Source organism: Bison bison, unplaced genomic scaffold (assembly GCF_000754665.1).
Source record: "Bison bison bison isolate TAMUID 2011002044 unplaced genomic scaffold, Bison_UMD1.0 scf7180017864213, whole genome shotgun sequence".
In the NCBI taxonomy this organism is placed as follows: domain Eukaryota; kingdom Metazoa; phylum Chordata; class Mammalia; order Artiodactyla; family Bovidae; genus Bison; species Bison bison.
This window is the reverse complement of record NW_011494785.1, coordinates 3,949,518-3,973,058: the sequence shown is the minus strand read 5'-3', so window position 1 is coordinate 3,973,058 and position 23,541 is coordinate 3,949,518. Positions and strand designations below refer to the sequence as shown.

At 41.0% G+C, this 23,541-nt stretch overlaps 1 protein-coding gene and 1 pseudogene across 2 annotated transcripts in view; one reads left to right on the top strand and one right to left on the bottom strand.

Moving 5' to 3' along the window:
- KDM5A (lysine (K)-specific demethylase 5A) overlaps nt 1–23,541 on the top strand; it is a 65,470-nt gene that overhangs the window by 22,967 nt on the left and 18,962 nt on the right. The window contains exons 13-23 of the mRNA XM_010845020.1: nt 423–542; nt 3,220–3,414; nt 5,660–5,841; nt 6,207–6,331; nt 8,460–8,610; nt 9,923–10,037; nt 12,450–12,805; nt 16,455–16,593; nt 19,758–19,937; nt 21,104–21,265; nt 22,895–23,446. Of these exons, the coding sequence (XP_010843322.1) occupies nt 423–542; nt 3,220–3,414; nt 5,660–5,841; nt 6,207–6,331; nt 8,460–8,610; nt 9,923–10,037; nt 12,450–12,805; nt 16,455–16,593; nt 19,758–19,937; nt 21,104–21,265; nt 22,895–23,446 (2,277 nt within the window). The remainder of the gene's footprint in view (nt 1–422; nt 543–3,219; nt 3,415–5,659; nt 5,842–6,206; nt 6,332–8,459; nt 8,611–9,922; nt 10,038–12,449; nt 12,806–16,454; nt 16,594–19,757; nt 19,938–21,103; nt 21,266–22,894; nt 23,447–23,541) is intronic.
- LOC104992331 lies at nt 18,952–19,577 on the bottom strand (annotated as a pseudogene). Its single transcript, XR_825692.1, has 2 exons — nt 19,566–19,577; nt 18,952–19,460 (listed from the first exon to the last, which is right to left on the bottom strand). The product of XR_825692.1 is annotated as a 60S ribosomal protein L27a pseudogene (transcript).

Here is a 23,541-nt window from a genome sequence, read left to right as displayed (position 1 = left end):
CTCTGTATGGCATAGGACCTGATCAGTTAGTTTCCAAAAAAAAATTATGCAAAAACAGTGAAATTCATCCTTTCCCACTATGTACACCATAGGAATAAAGGGATAAAAGAAAAATTCTCTTAATTGTAAAACTGTCATCAAGTTAGGAAACTAGTAGCTCAGTGAGAGGAATGTTTTCTCCTTGAAAATTTCTTTGGGCTGAGAATTCTTGTCATGAATTATTTTATCAGTGACATAATATTATAAGAAGGTGAAACTGATAGCTTCTTCAACCCTGATGTTATTTTTTGGTATGTGTAGCTTAATAGTTTATTGTTGTCAAGTTTAAAAAACGCTTCTGAAACTGGTGAAATGTTTCCTTTTTCTGTTGTTTTCATTTTGTTTTCTTCTGCTTTCGTATCCTGTTTCTGACTTGCATTTAGGTGTACAGGACCAATCAGTGTGCTGGCGAGTTTGTGGTGACGTTCCCTCGGGCCTATCACTCTGGGTTTAACCAAGGCTACAACTTCGCCGAGGCTGTGAACTTCTGCACTGCTGACTGGGTCTGTTCTATAGCAAGTGGCTGTTGTACGTCTACTAACACCCCTGGAGATGCATTGTAATTGCTGTGTTTGCTTAGCTGGGAGGGGAGGGTTTATGAGTATTCAGTAGGGATTGGGATGTCTGCTGCGGTTTAGAAAGTTCCAGGTAGTTTTTATTTGGAAGGTTTTGTAGTTCTTCTCATTCGTTACTTTCTCATTTTGTTTGAATTTTAAATGAGCAGTTGATGTTTTCTGAATCTTCTCTGAGAGAACGTAATTCCTCTAGTCTCTGGTTTCTCTGAGCACTTTTTGGATTTTATAAAGGTGACCAGATCTTTTTGGGGAATTAATTGTACCATATCATATAGCTAGCTCTGATTTTTATTTTAAAATATCCAGTTCTGATTTTTATCTTAAAACATCCCTTTATTATTTTCCTTCTGATAGACAATTAGTTGATTTTATTCTTCCTGCCATTTTATGTTTTCTATATTCTTTTTAAAAAGATTATTTTAAAGGGTAGCCATGATACTGAGATCTCTATGGGCTACACTTTTGTGTAGATGATGTTGCCATTGATTGCTATTTTGCTTGTAAATGAAGTAGATATAAAAAAGTAATTAGTAGTATGTACATCTTATTGGTGGGGGTGTAAAACTGCAAACTTGTAATACACTATTTGACTTTATTTTTCCTTTAGTGAGACTATTCTGTTGTTTTGTCACCTCTCCTGACATTTTGGGTTTTGTTTTTTTTTTTTTTTTTTTTTAGTAATATTGGATCTTATGTTTTCTATGGGCATCTTAGTTTGTTAAATTTCATAATTGGGCTTCCCTGGTGGCTTAGTCACTAAAGAATCTGCCTGCAGTGGAGGAGACCCAGGTTCAGTCCCTGGATTGGGAAGATGCCATGGAGAAGGAAATGGCTCTCCGCTCCAGTTTTCTTGCCTGGAAAATACCATGGACAGAGGAGCCTGGTGGGCTAATTAGTCATATTGTTTCCTTAGCTAATGAATGAAATTGAATAATGAACAATCCTACTTGACCTAGTCATTCTAAACTTCTTACTAATTAGAAAGTAGCAAGAGCAAAACAGAGCTTAGGACTTTGTCTTGGACTTGAACTCTATTTCAGAAAACTCAGCTTACATTTATTAAGTGTTTATGATTTACTTGTTCCTTGGCCAGGTAGATATAGTGTGGAAATGCAGGTGATTCAGAGATGAGTTGGAAATGATTCTACCTTTAACATGCTCATTATTACTGCTGTCTAATCTTGGGTAACTTTTAATTTCTCTGGTCCTAAATTCTTTTTTACCTCCTATGTAAAAAATGCTAAGATTCACTTAGTGACCTCAGACAAGTGAGGTAATATATGTGAAAGCCCTTGATACTCCTTAGGAAAAGAGTGTGATATAATTGAAAAGTAAAAGCAGCTTTATATCTGGAATAAAGTGATGGTACAAATTTCTATAAGCTACAGTGGACAATCAGTTCTATTTTATGTAGCTTCCTTGTGATAATTAAAAACTGCAAATCCTCTGGTTTTATTTTTTTCTTACTCTTGCTTTAAGGCTGAGAAATGTTTACATATCTGAGAATTAAGAAAGAATTGTATATTGTTGGTGGACAAGATAAATGCTGAACATAAGCTCAACTTTTTTTTTTCTTAATATATAAGCTCAAAAAAAAGCATAAGCTCAACATGTATTTTCTTGGGAAAGATTGTTTCTTTGAAAGAGTGGGGAAATAGTGCTTGATTCAGAGATAGTACTGTGCTCTGGCGCTCTGATTCCTGTGATTCCCCTCTGCTTCCTCAAAATGGAGGTGAGCTCCAAAAGGTTCTTAGAGGTTGACTTTATTTTTTCTCTGAGGTTACAGTTTTCAGATACAAATAAAAACTTTAGCCATCCAAGTTTTTCCACTTGAGTAAAGGAAAGAAATTGGAGAGAGAGAAAGAGTTTGTGTAGTGTAGCTAGTATCAGTTTTATTTGAAGCGTGTTAGATTTCCAGAAGTTATCTTAGTGTATCTGTTGGCTTATGAAAAGTGATCATTTAGTAATTTATTTCACATAGGAAAATTAAAGTACATGATTAAAATTAAAGTACATGCAATCTCATGATTGCACTTTGAATTTTTTCTAGGCCAGACTGGTAGTTTTAAAAATAATTTTTAGATAACATCTAAATAGTCCTTATAAAAAATAGTCCATGTGAACTGTTTAGTGCTTTTTCCTTCCCTTCCCTTCCATTTTCCCTCCTTTGTAGTAGCATCTGGTTTTTTTTTGTTTTGTTTTGTGGAAACATCAATGTTGAATACGTCCAATTATACCTTTATAGCTTGATAATTTTTTTCCTTTTCTTGTAAGAGCAGTCCCATGTGACTGGTGTAAAAGAGTTCTGCCTCATTTATGTGTCAAGAACTCATGCTTGAGGTGCATAACTGTGTAATGAGTGGAAATCAGCTGCTTAGGCTAGAAGCTCAGCATCGTGAATTAGGGGGATTTTCTTTGGGAAGGCCTTCGTGAAATTCTTGCTGGGCGATAAAGTTTTAATATTTACAGTTACCTCTTATATTCAAATGGACGTTCTTGTTCTGTTGTTTATAAGAAAAAAAGAGGATTTGGGGTAAGCAGTGGTTCTGTTCTGGAATGTGTTATAAGCAAGTACTTTAATTTGAGAATCTTGTCTTTTTTTCAGCTGCCCATTGGACGTCAGTGTGTGAGTCACTACCGCCGTCTGAGGCGCCATTGTGTCTTCTCACATGAGGAGCTCATCTTCAAGATGGCAGCAGATCCGGAATGCTTAGATGTGGGGTTAGCTGCCATGGTGTGCAAGGAGTTGACGCTCCTGACTGAGGAGGAGACACGGTTAAGAGAGTCTGTGATGCAGATGGTGAGTTTGCTGATTATAGTGCTCACGGAATACACTAGAAATTGAACCTATGGTGGAAAGAATCCATTTTCATCTTCAGTCCCTCTAGAAGTTGAACACAGAAATTGCTAGTTTGGAGATTTCATACCTTTGTTTCTGCCATTTTGGTTTAAGTTGAAGTTTTAGGAATCTTGATGTCAGCATCTCCAGATTTTTAAAAATGCAGTCCTGTCAGGTAGAATTTATTAGGTATATATTTATTTTTAAAATTGTCCTATGTATAGTGTTTCTTTAGGTGAGAAAGATCAAGTTCTTCTCTCAGCTTTCTAATTAAACAAAAGTTGTGTTTCTGGTGATTGCAGATTGTCCGAGTTAATCGATTTGTCTTTTTCCTCCAATCTAAGTTTTTAGTGAATATAAGAGGCACTGAATAACCCAGTGCTGGGATTTTGAATGCTTCAAATAAACTAAATATCATATTGAAATGGAAACTAAATGAGAAAATATATGTCTTCAGCCTGTCTTAGCCCATTTTCCCTAACCCTCCCTACGTAGCTAGCCTCACTGGGTGTGTACCATGCTCCCTCCTTCTCTGCATAGCCCACTTTATTTCCCATGATACACAATTCCTTGTGGGATCTTGGTTCCCGGACCAGGGATCGAATCCGTGTTCCCTGTATTGGTAGGCGGATTCTTAACCACCAGATCACTATGGAGGTCCTTTAGTGGAATTCTTTACTGTAAAACTTACCTGATCCTTTAATATGCTGGTGTTTGTTAATTTCCAGTTGGAAGAGGTATGATGCAGAGCATTTATCTCCCCCTTAAATTTCCTTGTTTTTTTGTGGAATACCTTCTAGGGTTAGTGGTCCTTAGAGTATGCTTTGGAAAGAGGTGTAGAATTTCTTAAAGCAGCCAGGACTTAGTCAGTTGATGTATTAGCATTCCCTGTTTGCCAGCTGTTAACGTAAGAAACACTTGCAATGCATTTTGGAACCATTTTTGTATTAACGTAACTTTTAAAGAAAATACGAAGTGCTGTATGAGAAAATGAAAAGATAGAGTTCAGCCAGGAGATATCTAGATAAGAAGAAAATATTGAAGGAATTAGGTTGTGTCTGCCAGTGAATAAACTATTAGATCACTACCTTGTTTAAGTGGAGGAAGAAAAGAAGATTGCTCTCATAGTGGAATTGGCTTGTAAATACTGTGCTCAGGTAAGTAGAAACTGTAAAGGGGACCCCCTTATTTATCAAATGGAAGCCTTTGTAAAATGCGCTTCAGGTGCCCTTACTTTCTTAAAGTGGCATACCAAATTTGATAAGCTTTCTTTTTTCCCAGTTTTAATATTTTTTTAAATTAAAGTCTAGTTGATTTACAGTGTTTTAATTTCTGCTGTACAGCCGAGTAATTCAGTCACATATACATTCTTAATGTTCTTTTCCATTATGGTTTATCATAGGATATTGAATATAGTTTTCTGTGATATATATAATGGGGCTTTGTTGTTTATATGCAAAAGATTAGCTTTCTTTTTGATGCCTTGTTGAAATAGATCTATACTTTGATTTTCATAGTTTAAGTAATTTTACATCTTTTTATCCTTGCATGTGTTTGTACCTATCAGTGTTATTTTCAGAATACTAAAATTTTTAGTTCAAGGGTATGTTGTCCCTGGGGACAGTACTTTTTGATTTATATTTTTCTTATGTTAAATAGAAAACAAAACCACATAAAACATATAGAACTTCATGAATTATTCTGTGGCAACCTTTGTTGTCATCACTATATGGTCAAGAAATAGAAGTTTATCAGCTAGCCAGTATTTTGTAATAATTATAGGGTATAACCTTTCAAAATTGTATATTAAAAAAGGTTTTTAGGGCAAAATATGTTAGAAAAATAATACTAGCAAATAAAAAAGTCTTGGCTTAACTGTGCCCAAAAAAACCCTTATCAACCACCTTCAGAGTACCTCCCAATTACTGCTTCCTTTCCTTCCCTCAACAAATGACATTTAACCTCTTTGTAGTAAGCATTTCTTGCATTTTAAGAAGTTTTTGTCAGTCACATGTGCATTCTTAGATACTAAGGTTTTAGTCTTGCTCATAAAAAATTAGCAATGTTTTTAGAAAATATTTTGAGGATGTGCCATCGTATCTCCCATGTTTATGTCGTCAGAGTAGAAAAAAAATTAATCACTTTAAGTTCTCTGATGCTTGAAAGACTGGAAAGACTTGATCGGGTGACATCAGTTGTATTTCAGGGTGTCCTGATGTCGGAGGAAGAGGTGTTTGAGCTTGTGCCTGATGATGAGCGACAGTGTTCAGCCTGCAGGACCACCTGTTTCCTCTCTGCTCTCACGTGCTCCTGTAACCCTGAACGGCTTGTGTGTCTCTACCATCCGACTGATCTGTGCCCCTGCCCCATGCAGAAAAAATGTCTTAGGTATCCAGATGTTTCTTGTAAAGCTTCCATTACAGTCTTTTTAAAAATTGTTAATACTCGTGTTCGTAATGCCCTTCCTTGTGTTTGTTCTAGTTACCTCTTACCTGTCCGCCTCCTTTCTTGAAGATCAGCCCATTAAAGTTGGCCCTAAACTTACTGAATAAAATGAGTTGCTTTATCAAGTTGATGTCACACATTCCTTGACTTTCTCTGAATTAAAACTCTGTGAGCTGCTTAGGTTTTTCTCTTTATGTGTACCTGGCCATTGTACTTCCCTTAAGGTGATTCTGTTTCAATGTTAATTTATTTTCAAATTATTGTTGGGTTTTGAAAGTTTTTATTTTTGTATGTGATCTTCTTTTTAGATACCGCTACCCATTGGAGGACCTCCCTTCTCTGCTCTATGGTGTGAAGGTCAGGGCACAGTCCTATGACACGTGGGTCAGTCGTGTTACAGAAGCATTATCCGCCAACTTCAATCACAAGAAAGGTTAAGTTTCTTCCTTTTCTAAGCAGACACTGAAATGGTTTTCACTTTGAAAGAGATCTTGTTTTGTTTCATGTGTTTTTCCTCCATTAAGGAAAAGTCCTAGGCTTCATAAGAGATTTGAGACCAATGGGTTGGTTGACTACCGACTTAATTTCCTGTTTGAGAATCTTTTGTTAAGTGATAAAGTTGATATAAAATGAGATTGCTAACAGCAGATGTATCATATATTTTGGGGAACCATTGTTACAAGTAGACTCACATTAACAGCTCACTGAGCAATTCTCTGTTCAAGAAAATTAGAGTTACCAAGGGAACATTTCATGCAAAGATGGGCACAATAAAGGACAGAAATGGTATGGGCCTAACAGAAGCAGAAGATATTAAGAGGTGGCAAGAATACATAGAAGAACTATACAAAAAAGATTTTCACGACCCAGGTAATCACAATGGTGTGATCACTTACCTAGAGCCAGACATCCTGGAACATGAAATGAAGTGGGCCTTAGGAAGCATCTCTATGAACAAAGCTAGTGGAGTTTTGAAATGGAATTCTAGTTGAGCTATTTCAAATCGTAAAAGATGATGCTGTGGAAGTGCTGCACTCAATATGCCAGCAAATTTGAAAAACTCAGCAGTGGCCACTGGACGTGAAAAGGTCAGGTTTCATTCCAATCCCAAAGAAAGGTAGTGCCAAAGAATGCTCAAACTACCACACAATTGCACTCATCTCATACGCTAGTAAAGTAATGCTCAATATTCTCCAAGCCAGGCTTCAATAGGACGTGAACTGAGAACTTCCAGATGTTCAACCTGGATTTAGAAAAGGCAGAGGAACCAGAGATCAAATTGCCAACATCCATTGGATCATCAAAAAAGAGAGTTCCAGAAAAACATCTACTTGGCTTAATTGACTGTGTCAAAGCCATTGACTGTGTCGATCACAACAAACTGAGGAAAATTCTTAGAGATGGGAATATCAGACCACCTGACCTGCCTCCTGAGAAATCTGTGTACAGGTCAAGAAGCAACAGTTAAAACTGGATGTGGAACAACAGACTGGTTCCAAATCGGGAAAGGAGTAAGTCAAGGCTGTATATTATCACCCTGCTTATTTAACTTATATGCAGAGTACATCATGAGAAACGCTGGACTGGATAAAGCACAAGCTAGAATCAAGATTGCTGGGAGAAAGGTCAATAACCGCAGATATGCAGATGACACCACACTTAAGGCAAAAAGCAAAGAAGAACTAAAGAGCCTCTTGATGAAAGTGAAAAGAGAGTGAAAATGTTGTCTTAAAACTCAGCATTCAGAAAACTAAGATCATGGCATCTGGTCCTATCACTTCATGGCAAATAGATGGGAAAACAATGGAAACAGTGACAGACTTTATGCTTTGGGGCTCCAAAATCATTGCAGATAGTGACTGCCGCCATGAAATTAAAAGACGCTTGCTCCTTGGAAGAAAAGCTATGACCAACCTAGACAGCATATTAAAAAGCAAAGACATTACCTTGCCAAAAAGGTCCGTCTAGTCAAGGCTACGATTTTCCAGTAGTCATGTATGGATGTGAGAGTTGGACTATAAAGAAAGCTGAGCACCAAAGAATGATGCTTTTGAACTGTGGTGTTGGAGAAGACTCTTGAGAGTCCCTTGGACTGCAAGGAGATCAAACCAGTCAAGCCTAAAGGAAATCAGTCCTGAATATTCATTGGAAGGACTGATGCTGAAGCTAAAACTCCAGTGCTTTGGCCACGTGATGTGAAGAGCTGACTCATCTGAAAAGACCCTGATGTTGGGAAGGTTGAGGGCAGGAGGAGAAGGGGACAACAGAGGATGAGATGGTTAGATGGCATCACAGACTCAATGGACATGAGTTTGAGTAAACTCCGGGAGTTGACGATGGACAGAGGCCTTGTGTGCTGCAGTCCATGAAGTCGCAAAGAGTCAGACATGACTGAGTGACTGAACTGAACTGAGAAATTCTCAGAATTAGAAACAAGCCACCTGGTATAAGCTTCAGTTGTATTGGCGGGATTTTCACAGCTATGGTGTTTTTGCTAATTGATGGGTGAGTGGCTTTTTATTTTCTCTGGTGATAGTATATGACTCTCTTTCTTTTTACAGATTTGATTGAGTTACGAGTAATGCTGGAGGATGCTGAGGATAGGAAGTACCCAGAGAATGATCTCTTTCGAAAACTTAGGGATGCTGTAAAAGAAGCTGAGACGTGTGCTTCTGTGGCTCAGCTGCTTCTGAGCAAAAAGCAGAAACACAGGTAAGGCTGAGAAGAATTCTCTAGTGGTTTTCTGTTTTATTTTGACCAGAGTAATGACAGTCTTAATTGTCTGTGAGGCCATGTTATCCCTCCCCAAGTAATGCCCCAGCTTTGTCTCTTGCTGCTCGCGCTTCTCTTGCTCTGCCTGCACTACCTCCCCTGCTCATCACCCTCACTGTGCTCCCCCTGCCCTTCATCCTCACTGTGCTCCCCCTGCCCTTCACCCTCACCGTGCTCCCCCTGCCCTTCACCCTCACCATGTCCTCTGCTTAGGGCCTGCGTGTTTGCTCTTGGCCCTCCTTGGGGCTGTGTTCCCTGATACCCAGCTGGCTTATTCCCTTGCTTCTTCCAAGTCTTTTTTAGATATCATATTCTTGGAGAAGCTTTCTCTGACAACCTTGTAAAATTGCAGCCTTTTTATTCTTCCTTCCTGCTTTGTTTTTCTCCTGATAGACGAATCTACTTACTCTCTTATCTCCTCCTCCTTTTCCTACCCCACTGGAAGATAATGCTAGAGTAGAATGTGGGATTTTCATCCTTCTCATTGCTGTGCTTTGAAGCATGCCTGGCACACAGTAGGTGTGTAATAGGTGTTTGTAAACAGATGATACTGCAGGTTGAAGGCAGGTGCTAGCAGAGAGTGACCTGGGTGCAGGGGAGGCTGTTAAGGAGTATGGCAGTATATGCCCTGGATTTCCCATAATTCACATGTTTCATTTTCTGTGGCGGTGTTTCATTCTAACACATTCCTTGTGTCTGAATGGTTTTTTCTATAGCAGTTTACATTGGGTTTTTAATTACTTTGTACATTTTTTAATCTTTTGTTTTATGAGAGACCAATCATCAGTCAGGACTCCGCACCTGTCATGGGTCTCTGACCCCCACCTCCCCACCTTGGAGAATCTGGCCAAAGCTTAGAGACCCTTTTCTTAGAAAAGTGTACATACAGACATAATCTGGAGTCAGTTTCACAGGGTTTATTATCTCCTAAGCCGGGTTAAAGGCCTTTGTTCTACATCTTCAGTTTCCTGAGATGGAGGATTTAGTTTTATCAGTGAACTTAACATTTTACTGTGAGAATTTATTAAATGTTTGAGATGTTTAATACTTGTAAGGTGGGAAGAACTGTAATTTAGAGAGTTGAATCTTTGAGCCATTAACTGAAGAGCTAAGAATCTCATTTGAAAATGAAATCCCTCAGACACGTGTATTTTGGGATTTCTTGGGTTAGAATTCTGAAGAGACTAGAAGCCCCCTTAATGCTGGAGTGACTGAATTTTCTTACTTACGTCTCAACATTGTCTGACACCAGGCAGAGCCCAGATGGTGGGAGGACGCGGACCAAACTGACAGTGGAAGAGCTGAAGGCCTTTGTCCAGCAGCTCTTCAGTCTTCCATGTGTCATCAGCCAAGCTCGACAAGTAAAGGTGGAGTATCACGTTCTCTCTGGGGTAAAGCGAATAGTGTGTCTTGATTCGTTTTTTTGTTCTGTATGTTTCTTTTCTCAAATAAGTGCTGCTGTTTAAGGTTTTTCAGTAGGTAGTAAGAACTCGCTTGGTTTCATTCTTAGTCTTTAATTCCTCCTTTAAAATTCTGGAACTAAGGCTAGTTTAGAAATATTTTTTTTCTCTGTTACTTTTAGGCCAGAACCTCCATTTAACGTAGATGTAATTGAAATGCAGAAAACTAGTTAAAGGAATCAATGTATCAGTGAATTACTAGCCCATGAAGTTTTGAAAATGCAGGGCTCTGAAATTACCAGGGCCATCATGGCTTAATGAATATGTAAAATCTCAGAAGTGTCTTTCAGACACATTAATCTGGATAGTTAACTTCTGGTAAGTTGTGTCTTTCTGTGATTTGGCCAGGGCTGGGTAACTAAAATGGTTTTTATCAAGGCTATCGACAGTGAAATCAACGTCAGTTGTATTGTCTGAACCCCGTGCCATAGGAGTGTTCTGATTATTGACCATGCTTTCCTTCCTGAGAGATTTTCTTTTCTAAACATCTGACACCACACTGTGGTTATCTCAGATTCATAATTCACAGTTCCTTCCTCTTTAGGGAAGCTGTTCGTTTTCTCCTCAGCTTGGCTTCTGGGTTTGGAGTATATTGGGAGTCTTGGCCCTTTCTTCTCGAGGTCCTGATCTCTTCTTGGTGACATTAAATATCACCTGTATCCAGTTGATGCCCAGCTCTGACTCTTTCTTCTTTTCTGTAGACTCGTCCATCCAGTTGCAGCCACTCCATTTGCCTGTGGTGGGCTGAAAGGCATTTTAGATGAGATGAATCAAAATCCTTAATTGCCTTATTCCCTTATGTATCACATTCAGTTTCAAAACTAGTGCTGCTGTTATATTGCCTCTAAAATGTCTCCCAGAGTCGACTGCTAGTCATCATCTCCGTCACTTAAATTATGCCCGAAAGCGTGGGACTCTGCCCCTTAGATAACTGCAGCAGCTCCTTAACTGGTCTGTCTTCTTTTGCTCTTGTTCTGACCGCTCACTTCTCACGCAGTAACCAGAGTGATCATGTGAAACAGAAACCAGGTCACGTCACCTCCCCGTGGTTAGGAGCCTCGTGGCTCCCCAGAGCCGTCAGTGAATGCGAAGTGATGGGCACTAATCTGCATGGTCCTGTGTAATCGGACCTCTGCTCATTCCTTAACCACGTTTCTCCTGTGTCCACTTTGCTCTCCATCATCCACTTTGGGCCAAGACACAAGCTCATTCCTCTTTAAAAGCTTTTGCAGTTACTATTTGCCCTTCCTGAACTAGTCTTCCTCCTGTACCTCCTCACTGTGGTTTTGGTTGTGACCATCATTGTGAAGTAATATGCTCCCCCGTGCCACCTCATCACCTCTGATCACTTTTGTATTGAATTGCCCTATTTTACTTTCATAGCACTGAAAACTAACTGAAGCATTATATTCATGTCTTCAGTGTCTGGCCACTTACATTAAAACACGTGTTCCTTGAGGACAAGGATGTTGTATTTTTTGTTTAATGCTGTGTGCCTAGACTAGTGCCTGCATCTAACTCAGTAGTCATGAAATAGTTTTGAGTGACCAGTTCAGTTGCTTAGTCACGTCTGACTCTTTACGACCCCATGGACGGCAGCACGCCAGGCCTCCCTGTCCATCACCAACTCCCAGGGTTTACTCAAACTCATGTCTATTGAGTCGGTGACGCCAACCATCTCATCCTCTGTCGTCCCCTTTTCCTCCCGCCTTCAGTCTTTCCTAGCATCAGGGTCTTTTCAAATGAGTCAGCTCTTCGCATCACGTGGCCAAAGTATTGGAGTTTCTGCTTCAACATCAGTCCTTCTAATGAATATTCAGGACTGATTTCCTTTAGGATGGACTGGTTGGATCTGCTTGCAGTCCAAGGAACTCTGAAGAGTCTTCTCCAACACCACAGTTCAAAAGCATCAATTCTTTCTTTATAGTCCAACTCTCACATTCATATATGACTACTGGAAAAACCGTAGCCTTGACTAGATGGACCTTTGTTGGCAAAGTAATGTCTCTGCTGTTTAATATACTCTCTAGGTTGGTCATAACTTTCCTTCCAAGGAGTAAGCGTCTTTCAATCTCATGGCTGCAGTCACTGTCTGCAGTGATCTTGGGGCCTAAAAAAAAAAAGTGACTTAATCATATTGAAAAGGGGTGTGTAAGTAATTACAGAGAAGCTTATTTATGTCTTTATCATATGTCTGTTTGGTGCTATGATGGTGAGATTATTAAATGGTCTAGAATTTGGTAGTTTGCCAGAACCATATGTATTCCATAGTCATTTTGTATCTCCTAAGTTTTTTCTTTATTCCTTTGACCTTTTCAGAATTTGCTTGATGACGTGGAGGAGTTTCATGAGCGTGCTCAGGAGGCCATGATGGACGAGACCCCAGACTCGTCCAAACTCCAGATGCTGATCGATATGGGCTCCAGTCTGTATGTGGAGCTCCCGGAGTTAGCTCGACTAAAGCAAGAGCTGCAGCAAGCTCGCTGGTTGGATGAAGTAAGACTGACGCTGTCGGACCCTCAGCAGGTCACCTTGGATGTCATGAAGAAGTTGATAGACTCTGGGGTCGGCTTGGCACCCCACCATGCTGTGGAGAAAGCGATGGCCGAGCTTCAGGAGCTCCTCACAGTCTCTGAGCGATGGGAAGAGAAGGCCAAGGTCTGCCTACAGGCAAGGTGAACACACATCTATTGGTGACTGTCCCCTCTTTAAGATGTAGGTTAGAAAGTAGAGAGGGAGGAGGAATATAAAGGTCTGTTGAGATGAATGTCTTGTGCCTTCCCCAAGTGGTCACTAGGTTACCAAGTGGGTCTGCATATGGACAGTTTCAAATCTTGTGAGCACACTGTGTGCAGTCCTTTGTTAAGTACTTTAGTAAGTGATACAAAGTAGTGTTTTGTTTACAGCCTCACCATTACTGCTACTCTAGTTAGGAAGCTCTGCTGCAGTATGTTGTTAACTGAGAGGAACAGAAAAATGCTAGAATCAGAGGGGGAAAGGTCATTGTAGCTTGGATGGTTAGAAGAGACGCTTGAGAGAAAGAGGAGATCTTAAGTCAAGCCTTGAAGAATGAGTGGGATTGAAATGGGAGGGGAGGTAAGAGAAATGTCCTAAGATCAGCTTAAGGAATGTGTCAGTGTGTGCCCAGGTGACAGAAGCTGAGCGGTGGTTATTTTACCCCAGCAGGGGATTCACGCGGGGAAGTAGAGGGAAATGAGAGGCAGGCAGGAGAATGGGAGGCATTAGCATCGGCACCCAATAGACTTGCGAGATTAAAGTCAGGCATCCGTCAGTTTGACTTCCATGTTCTGTATGAAAGTATTTTTTCACCAAAGATTAATATTAATATAATTTCCTTTGTGAGGATGAGGAAATTGGGATGCTTACAGAGATCACATAGTTGTTAAATAATACAGCTCAAATTTAAAGCCTTTTCTACTTCATTCCAAAGTTTCCATGTGTTTAATTACTTGGCCAGTCACTTATTTTGGATTCATTTGATAGGAAAGTCTGTTCTAAAATTGGCCAACATAGTGGGGAGACACAGATGAAGAAGTGAATGAAAAGTGAAAGTGTTAGTCATTCACTCCTGTCCGACTCTTTGCGATCCCATGGACTGTATGTAGCCTGCCAGGCTTTGTCCATGGGATTCTCCAGGCAAGCATTACTGGAGTGGGTTGCCATTTCCTTCTCCAGGAGATCTTCCCAGAGTTTCAACAAATTAGTGTCATGAAGAAAATGAAGTTGGTAGAGAGGACTGATGGAGTCAGTTTTCCAGCTCCTGTCAAAGCTCTTCTGAAATGTATCATTAACATTCTGCATCCTGAGCGCTGGTTAGCTGCCGACTGCTCCTTTCTGGATTTCTTCCTCCTGGTTTTGGCCTCTCTCTCCCCCTTTTAGAGTGCTTTCCCCAGGATTCTGGCCTAGGCCACTTCTCTGCTCACTTTGTACCCTTCCTTGGAAATTTCATCTCACTTCTTGTCTCCATTTACCATCTTTGTGCAGACTAACTCCAAACCCTCATCTAGAACACAAGTTTGTTTTTTTACCTGTAGCTATCATCTGGTTGTTAAATAATTCCAGAGGATGTCCTGTAGGTGCCTCAGACTCCCCGTATTCAAAATAACCTTCATCCACTGCTTCCCGTGTTCTCTTCCTTTGTTTCTATTTTCTTTGAATTAAACCCTCTTTCACTCATTTGAACAAGCCAGAACTCTGGAAATTAGTGTTGGCCCTGCCCTCCCATTTCCTTCCCCTCAGACTCAGCTCCTGAGTCCTGCTGATGCTGTTTCTTTGGTGTTTTTCTCTTTGATTCTTTTTCTTTGGGCTGTTGTTACAGCTGGCTTAGCACACAGCACCAGGTTCTGTCTATAATCTCACCCCTCTGTCATCCATTCTTCACAGTGAAATTAGTATTTTCCTAAAGTGCAGAAGTGACAGTTTGACTTCCCTGCTTAAAGCCCACCACTGTTTCCCAATCCCCTTGGAGTGAAGTTCAGACTTCCTCAACCTGACTTTTTGTAATCTAGCCCCTTGCTTAAGTACCTACCGTGACCCCTTGCGCTTCTTTTTCTTGTGTTCTGTGTTCCAGACATAATGACCTCCCCTCCCCACACCAGCCCTGGGGTACACGTTTCCCCTCTGTCCACCTACGTTGGTGTACCTCCACCACCCTTCCCCTGGCCTGGTCCTGGTGTTCCTGACTAGTTCCTATTCAGAAAGGAGAAGCCAGCTTAGAGGTCACTTCTAGGAAGCCTTCCTTACTGCCAAGTCAACCAAGTCCCCCTACTGTATATTCTGACAGCATCTTCCTTTTCCTTTATTATTGCATTTATGGTGTATTGTAACATTTTATTGATAATTCCCTCCCCCAAGATTAAAAGGTTTTATGAAGGCAAGGACTATATCATCTTGTCCATTAATCGTCCCAAGGACATAGCCCAGTGCTTGGCACATAATAGGGATCATGGGTACTCAAACTGTTCCCACTCTCAGTAGTTTCCCATTGCTCACAGTTTCCCATTGCTCACATAGACCTTAATTCACAGCCCTGCTGCTGCTACTGCTAAGTCACTTCAGTTTTGTCTGACTCTGTGCAACCCCATAGACGGCAGCCCACCAGGCTCCCCCATCCCTGGGATTCTCCAGGCAAGAACACTGGAGTGGGTTGCCATTTCCTTCTCCAATGCGTGAAAGTGAAGTCGCTCAGTCTTGTCCGACTCTTAGCGACCCCATGGACTGCAGTCTACTAGGCTCCCCCACCCATGGGATTTTCCATGCAAGAGTACTGGAGTGGGGTGCCATTGCCTTCTCCGAATTCACAGCCCTGAAGACCTCTTAATCTGCATCTTTCTTTTCTGCCAGATTCTCCTCCTCCTTGCTGTTACTCCCACCCCGCCTCCCGTTCTCACTATCCCTCATCTAAACTTGTTTTAACAACTTCAGGTTTTCTCCACATCTTTGTTCATTAAATTCCTGATGTTTTTCCTTTAATCCTTCACACGACCAAATCACACTTCTTATTTAAGGCCTAGTTCAGAACCCTTCTCAACTCTCTCAGGTCAGATTAATCACTCTTTCCCTAGTAGTGAACCCATAGTCATTTGTTCTTAGTTCCCAGTACAAGTATATTTCTTAGGATAAGGTCTGTATTTTGGTCATCTTTGTGTAGTGAGGTGTTAGTGCTTATAGTTAAATGTCAACATCAGTGGACTTGTAAACCACTGCTTCCTACACTGCTGTCTCTTATGCATCTCTGACAGTTTCAGATCCTGTGGAAACTGATATAGAGGTAGTTTAGTGTAGGAAAAAGCACAGGATCTGACACTGATTCCGAGTCAGTGCTTCATGTGTGCCATTTACTGCATTAAATGACTTTGAGGAAGTAATTGATCTTGAGTTAAACTTACCTGTAAAATGGAAATGAAGGTAGTAGCTGTTTGCCTCTCTCATAGGCTTATGGTGAGAATTAAGTGAAGTCACATGTATGAAAGTTCTTTTACATGTTGTACAAGTGTTATTTAAGTGTTGGTAGTAGAAAATCCCATGGACGGAGGAGCCTGGTAGGCTGCAGTCCGTGGGGTCGCTGGGGGTCGGACACGACTGAGCGACTTCCCTTTCACTTTTCATTTTCATGCATTGGAGAAGGAAATGGCAACCCACTCCAGTGTTCTTGCCTGGAGAATCCCAGGGACAGCGGAGCATGGTGGGCTGCCATCTTTGGGGTCGCACGGGGTCACACAGAGTCGGACACGACTGAAGTGACAGCAGCAGCAGTAGTTTGACTTATCCTCATGCGTCCTCCCTGTTTTTATGTTTATCAAGGCCTCGGCACAGTGTGGCGAGTTTAGAAAGCATCGTGAATGAAGCTAAGAGCATTCCAGCCTTTCTGCCCAATGTATTGTCCCTGAAAGAAGCCTTACAGAAGGCCCGAGAATGGACAACTAAAGTGGAAGCTATTCAGGTAAAGAACCTCTTGAGTTGTCTACCATTCAGGGAATGCTATCTCACACCTGAATCCTTGAAGCCTTTAATTCTGTACTGAAGTGATTGTGTACTTGAAATTCACTTGTTCTTTTATCTGATTTTTATTTTTAAACATGTATTACCTATTTAAACATTACTTGTTTCTGTTGACTTCTTGCTGTGAGAGATGACAGAATTAGCCATTTAATTAATGCCTAGCAGTAGGGAGTTTATTTCCTGCTGTATTTGACTCTCTTGCCATGTACATGAGTTACTTTTTTAAAATGGAAGTATAGTTAATTTACAGTGTTGTGCTTATTTTAAGGTTACAGCAAAGTGGTTCAGTTTTTTATGTATATATATATAATCTTTTTCAGATTCTTTTCTATTATAGGTTGCTACAAGATAGAGTATAGTTCCCTGTGCTATACAGTAGGCCCTTGTTAACCTATTTTATATATATAGTGTATACTTTAAAAAAAATTATTTATTGTTTGCTGTCATGGGTCTTTGTTGCTTTGCGGGGGGCTTTCTCTAGTTGCAGCAAGCGGGGGCTACTCTTTGTTGCTGTGCTTGGGCTTCTCTTTGCAGTGGCTTCGCTTGTTGCAGAGCAAGGACTCTAGGGTGTGTGCACTCAGTAGTTGTAGTTGTGGTGCACGGGCATGTGGAATCCTCCCAGACAAGGGATTGAACCCATGTCCCCTGCATTGGCAGGCAGATTCTTAACCCACTACGCTACCAGGAAAGTACAGGAGTGGGTATATGTTAATCCCAAACTCCTAATTTAGCCCCCGCCCCACTGTCCTCTAATTACTTTTGAAACAAGTAGCAGGAAAAGAAAATGAAACTGACATTTACTGAACCCCACAATACTCTTGGGACTCATCTGGATGTTTGGGAGTAGGAATGGGAGAGAAGGGTGTAAAGATACAACCCCGGACCTCAAAGTGGCGTATTCTAGTTGAAAAGACATGTATTACACATACATACCTCAAAACAGTGAATTAAGTACTGGAGATGAAAGTATGCTTTAATACATAAGGTTCCTTCTGAGTTACGGAGATCATTCACTGCAGCGTTTACAGTGGTGAGTACGTTGTAGGACTGGACTGAAAGAGAAAGGAAACCAGCTCTCCCACTAAACAGCTGCTGCCCTTAGAGGAGGTGTCATGGTCTAATGACTTCTGTTTTGCTTTCTTTTCAGTTGAGTTTTTCTGGGACCTGCTTAGTTGCTACTCTCTCTGTTCTGTGTTTTAAAATTACTTGTTTTCATCAGGACTCCCCTCTGTTTGTTTCATCTTTGACCAGTTTCAGGCAGTTATCAGATGACTGATAATCTTTAGTTGGCTGTTTATGATTGAAGAACTGAGCTGGCAAGTAGAGGTAGCTGCTGTGGTTTTCCAAGGACTGTTTCTCACCAAGCTCTTCCCTTTGGTGGGAGGATGGACTTGGGGGCTCTGAAAAAGTGGACATTTTCTGCTGTCCTTCAGGGTACACAGGCTGGGAGAGGCTGTGTCCTGGCCTAGCCAGAAGGTGTTCTGTATGTCTGCTTGGAGAGTTGTACCGTCTGAGGGATCACTCTGGATTGTCGTCTGTGGGCTGCCAACCTGATACTCTGATGTTCTTGCCAGGACCCTGGGATGGATTACTGACTAACTCTTCCATTTCCTGTGATGACTTAATTATTTTAACGTCAGTAAATTAAAAGCACTCTTGAGTTTAAAAACTGATTATTTTCATTAAGTGGAAATACTGACACGTTGTTACTTAGTAGAATATCCACTCTTGTCTGTAAATGGAGGAGGTTGTCAGATACTGCTCTATAGTAGTTGGAAAAACTTTAAAAGACTTTGAAACAGGCAGAAGAGACTACGATGTCCTTTCAGTGGAGTAGTGGATGTTGTTTAGCGAACCACCCGGGTTTATTTGATTCTCGGAGTATGTGCCTTAGACTTTGTTCTACCATGCTCATTACAACTCTGTCAGTTATTTAAAAATGATAGTAATGTGACTGAATTAGTCTGTAGGAAAACAGTTAAATTTGTGAGGAACAAATGATTCTCCACACTGTAGAAAAGGTGATTCCACAGACCTGGATGATATTAAATGCCTGTTTCCATCTATTAGCAAATTCCTTTCCTCATTCCTGACTTCCATGGTGGCTCAGACGGTAAAGGTCAGCCTACAATGCGGGAGACCTGGGTTTGATCCCTGGGTTGGATCCCTGGGTTGGGACCCACTCCAGTATTCTTGCCTGGAAAATCTCATGGATGGGGGAGCCTGGTAGCCTACAGTCCATGGGGTCGCAAAGAGTTGGACACAACTGAACGACTTCACTTTTACTTTTCCTCATTCCTTTTTTTTTTTTTTTGAAAAGCACTTAACATTTAATGAATTTCCCAGCATGTGGCTTCAAGCCACCAGGACACAAGCCCCACCTACACCCTTAATCTTCTCCTCAGCTCTTCTGCTGAAGAATTTGGCCTTCACGATGACAGGCTGCTTTGGGAGCTTTCCTTTCCCCAGAACTTTGTAGTAACCTGATCGCACCACATCGATGATAGGAGCAGCTCCTGTCTTGTTCTTGGCAGCATTTACTCGTGTCTGCTCACTAACCAAGGTCCACAATTTATCAAGGTAGACAGTCGGGCAGAAACTCTGGTTCCTCTTTAAGTGGTAATGCCTCATACCAACTTTCCCAAAGTATCCTGGGTGATATTTGTCGAAGTTGATCCTGTGATGATGCATGCCACCAGCATTACCTCGGCCTCCCGGGTGTTTCCGGTGTTTGCCGATGCGGCCGTGGCCGTGGCTCACGTGGCCCCTAAGTTTCCGGGTCTTCCTTCGGCGGCCTAGACGAAAGAGCTACTTTTCCTCATTCCTAATTGCATTTATATGTTTGTTTTTAGATTGTCCTTTGAACTAGTTTTTACATCTTACTGGATCCCTTGTTAATTCATTTCAAAAAACCTTTGACAACATGAATTTATACAAACATTTTTTAAAGGACATTGGAAGACTGTTAAGAGATACAGTTAGGTTTAATGACTAATAGTTAATGGAAAAGGTTAGCACTAAACTCTTTATAAGATTTACTAATAGTGTATTGCCAGACTCCATGAGAGATCAAAGATTATGTAAGGCTGTACTTCTGTTTCCCAGAGTGGCAGTAATTATGCTTACTTGGAGCAGCTGGAGAGCTTATCTGCTAAAGGCCGCCCTATCCCCGTGCGTCTTGATGCGCTGCCCCAGGTGGAGTCTCAAGTGGCAGCAGCTCGGGCCTGGAGAGAACGGACAGGGAGGACCTTTCTCAAGAAGAATTCCAGCCACACGCTGCTACAGGTGAGGAGTGGTTTGTTTTCATGTGCGTGCCCTTCAGTGCCCTCCCCAGAAGTAGGTGACCCATTACCTAAGGTGAGGGTGGTTGTCAGTTTATCTGGTCGTGGTTATACAAGTTCATTGCCACTGGGTGGTATCAGATGTTGGCTAGTAATCTGGAACCCTGAACAGACTTTCTTCCAGTTCACCTTACGCTGTGTCAGCCTGCATCTTATCTCTGTTGTTATCATGGACTCTTAGCACCAAAAGATCTTATTATTCTCAGAAGCACAAATTAAAAAAATTTTTTTTTTACCTGGAAGTACAGTTGATTTACATACAATGTTGTGTTAGTTTCTCATGTACAGCAGAGTGGTTCAGTTATACATATATATTTTCTTTTTCAGATTATTTTCCATTATAGGTATTACAAGGTATTGAATATAGTTCCGTGTGCTATACAGTAGGGCCTTGTTTATCTGTTTTTTATATAGGTATTATATATCTGTTAGCCACGAACTTCTAATTTATTCCTCCCCCCACCTTTTCCCTTTGGTAACCATGTTTGTTTTCTATGTCTGTGAAGCTGCTTCTGTTTTGTTAATAAGTTGGTATGTATTTCTTTTTTTAGATTCCATGTGTAAGTGATATATGATATTTGTTGTTCTGACTTACTTCACTTAGTATAATCATTTCTTGGTCCATCTATATTGCTGCAAATGGCATTATTTCATTATTTTTTTGCAGTTGAGTAGTAGTGCATGGTATATATGCACCACATCTGTATCCATTCCTCTTGTCAGTGGACACTTAGGTTGCTTCCATGTCTTGGTTGTTGTAAATAGTGAGAAGCACAAATTTAAATGCTCATTACCCTTTTCATGTTGAACAGTTAGAACATACTTAAGAGCATAGACATTGGAATAAGATTGTTTCATGTTTGAGGACGGATTCCTGGTGTTGATGCTGTGTCTGTGGGCAACTTGTTGCCTTTCTGAACCTGTTCCCCTTGTTTGTGGAGATAATACCACCTACTTCAGAGGCTTGTTGGAAAGTTTGAGTTCGATAATGCATGTGAAGTTTGTAAGAATGTGTCTGGGACATGTGAGTGGTCAATAAATGGTTACGTTTATTTTCAGTTTTGAGATTTTTTTAAAACCAGAGCTCAGTGTTTGGTTTTATTTTTGTAGGTGCTTAGTCCCCGGACTGACATTGGTATTTATGGGAGTGGAAAAAATAGAAGGAAAAAAGTAAAAGAGCTGATAGAAAAAGAAAAAGAAAAGGATCTGGACCTTGAGCCTCTGAGTGACCTGGAGGAAGGACTGGAGGAAACCAGAGACGCAGCCACAGTGGTGAGAGTTAGAGTGCTTCTTAAATTTGCTTGGTGAATGCAGCGTTCTGTGAAGCAGTCACTGTTTTATGTTCCTAACTTTTTATTTTTGTATAGTTTATCTTTGACTTCATGGTTGTACATATTTCACACCTTTTTAATATTTGAAGTCAAAGTATATAAAAACTGTTCTCTCTCCCTAAAATTGCCCTTTCCATATCCTTTTTTATTGTTGTTTTAATAGTTGTCCAGTAGTCCATCAAATTGTCCATAATTTACTGAACACATTTCTGATACTGAGCATTTTTGTTGTTACTCGGTGTTCAGTATTATGGATAATAGCAAAGTGGACTTAGCCTTTTCCTTTTTCAGATTGTATTCCTACACTTGACTCTTAGTAATGGGATTACCAGGCTAAGATTTTAGAGTGTTTAATGGTGCTTAATGCTGTTGTGCTCTTCAAAGGAGTGGTACCAGCTGACTGACTGACGCAGCTGCTGTTTGCAGTCTTTGCCTCTCTCGGTAGCATTCAGTAATATAGTGAGTATGCAAAAAAGTGTTTGTAGATAATTAAAATTATGGGTTTTATTGTAGAGTAGGAGGGATATGTTACGATTACAGGGAGCCTGAGGAAGTAGAAAATAAAAATGAGCTTGGGCAATATGTAATAGTGGGGAAGCGCATTCACTAAGTGACTTCACATGGCCGTTCCTGCCTGCAAATGATCCTGTTTGAGGCTGATGGAAATAATTTCTTGTTAGCCTACCTAGTGAGTCAGTCTTGCCAGACAAATAGCACTGAAATTGCCTCAAAATAGTTTCAAAGCTAACAGAGTTTAAAAAGAAGATGCCCTGATAATATTCATGATAATTAAGTTTTGTTTTTATATATATATATTTTTTTAATGAGTTACATAAAACCTTACTATAATTAGTCATCAGCCTTTTTTACTCTTCTCCATAAGCTGGAAATTCCAAGAAAGAAATAAAATGGATTTGTATTGGGCTTCCCCCAGAGAATGAATTAGAAGGAGGTAGGGAGTCAGTACCGATGAAATGTTTATCTTGTGCCAGGTGCCAAGTTAGGCACTGTCGTATGTTATCTTATTTAATCCTTAAAACAGCAAAGTGAAGTTACTAATATTCTCATTTTTTGGAAAACTGAGATTCAGAAAACCTGGGTCAGGAGTCTTGTTATGTATAAGAGCCCGGCCTGATACCAGGGTGGCGCTTGATTTCAAGGCATACCATCTTTCTCCTGCCCCGTATGAAAGAATTAACTACTCGACTGCTGGACATTGTTATATATGACGGCAGTTTGCTTATGTCACAGATGAGTATTTGCATAGAAACTGTCAGGCTGCCCCAAATTTTAGGAAAACGATGGTTTTTTTTTGTTTTTTTAAGGACAGTGCTTGGGACTTCCCTGGTGGTCCAGTGGTTAAGATTCTGTGCTTCCAGTGGAGGTGCTGTGGGTTCAATCCCTTGTTGGGGAACTAAGATCCCACATACTACGAGGTGTGGCCAAAAAAAAAAGACAGTGCTTTGTCAACATGAGTCTGCAGTGTGGAGATGGTCCCTACGCTTGAAGATTTTGTATTTTGGGAACATTTTGCAGTGACTCCCTTCAGTTAAATGTTTGTCGTACGCAGGTGGCAGTTTTCAAAGAGCGGGAGCAGAAGGAACTGGAAGCCATGCATTCCCTCAGGGCAGCCAACCTCGCCAAGATGAGCATGGTGGACCGCATAGAGGACGTCAAGTTTTGCATTTGCCGCAAGACAGCGAGTGGGTTTATGCTCCAGTGTGAGCTCTGCAAAGACTGGTTTCACAACAGCTGTGTTCCTCTTCCTAAATCGAGTTCCCAGAAGAAGGGGTCTAGCTGGCAGGCTAAGGAAGTAAAATTCCTTTGTCCTCTCTGCATGCGGTCTCGAAGGCCTCGGCTGGAGACGATCCTGTCCCTCCTGGTGTCCCTTCAGAAGTTGCCGGTGCGGCTGCCTGAGGGGGAGGCCCTTCAGTGTTTGACAGAACGTGCTATGAGCTGGCAGGACAGGGCCCGGCAAGCCCTGGCCACAGACGAACTGTCTTCTGCCCTGGCCAAGCTGTCCGTGTTGAGCCAGCGGATGGTGGAGCAGGCAGCTCGGGAGAAAACTGAAAAGATCATTAGTGCAGAACTCCAGAAAGCTGCAGCCAACCCAGACTTGCAGGCAAGTTGAGAATTTTGTTTTTTCTTTTTTTTCCTATTTCATGGGGCAATATCTGTCAGTGTGTAAGCAGTAAATCAAATCTCCCACCAGTATTA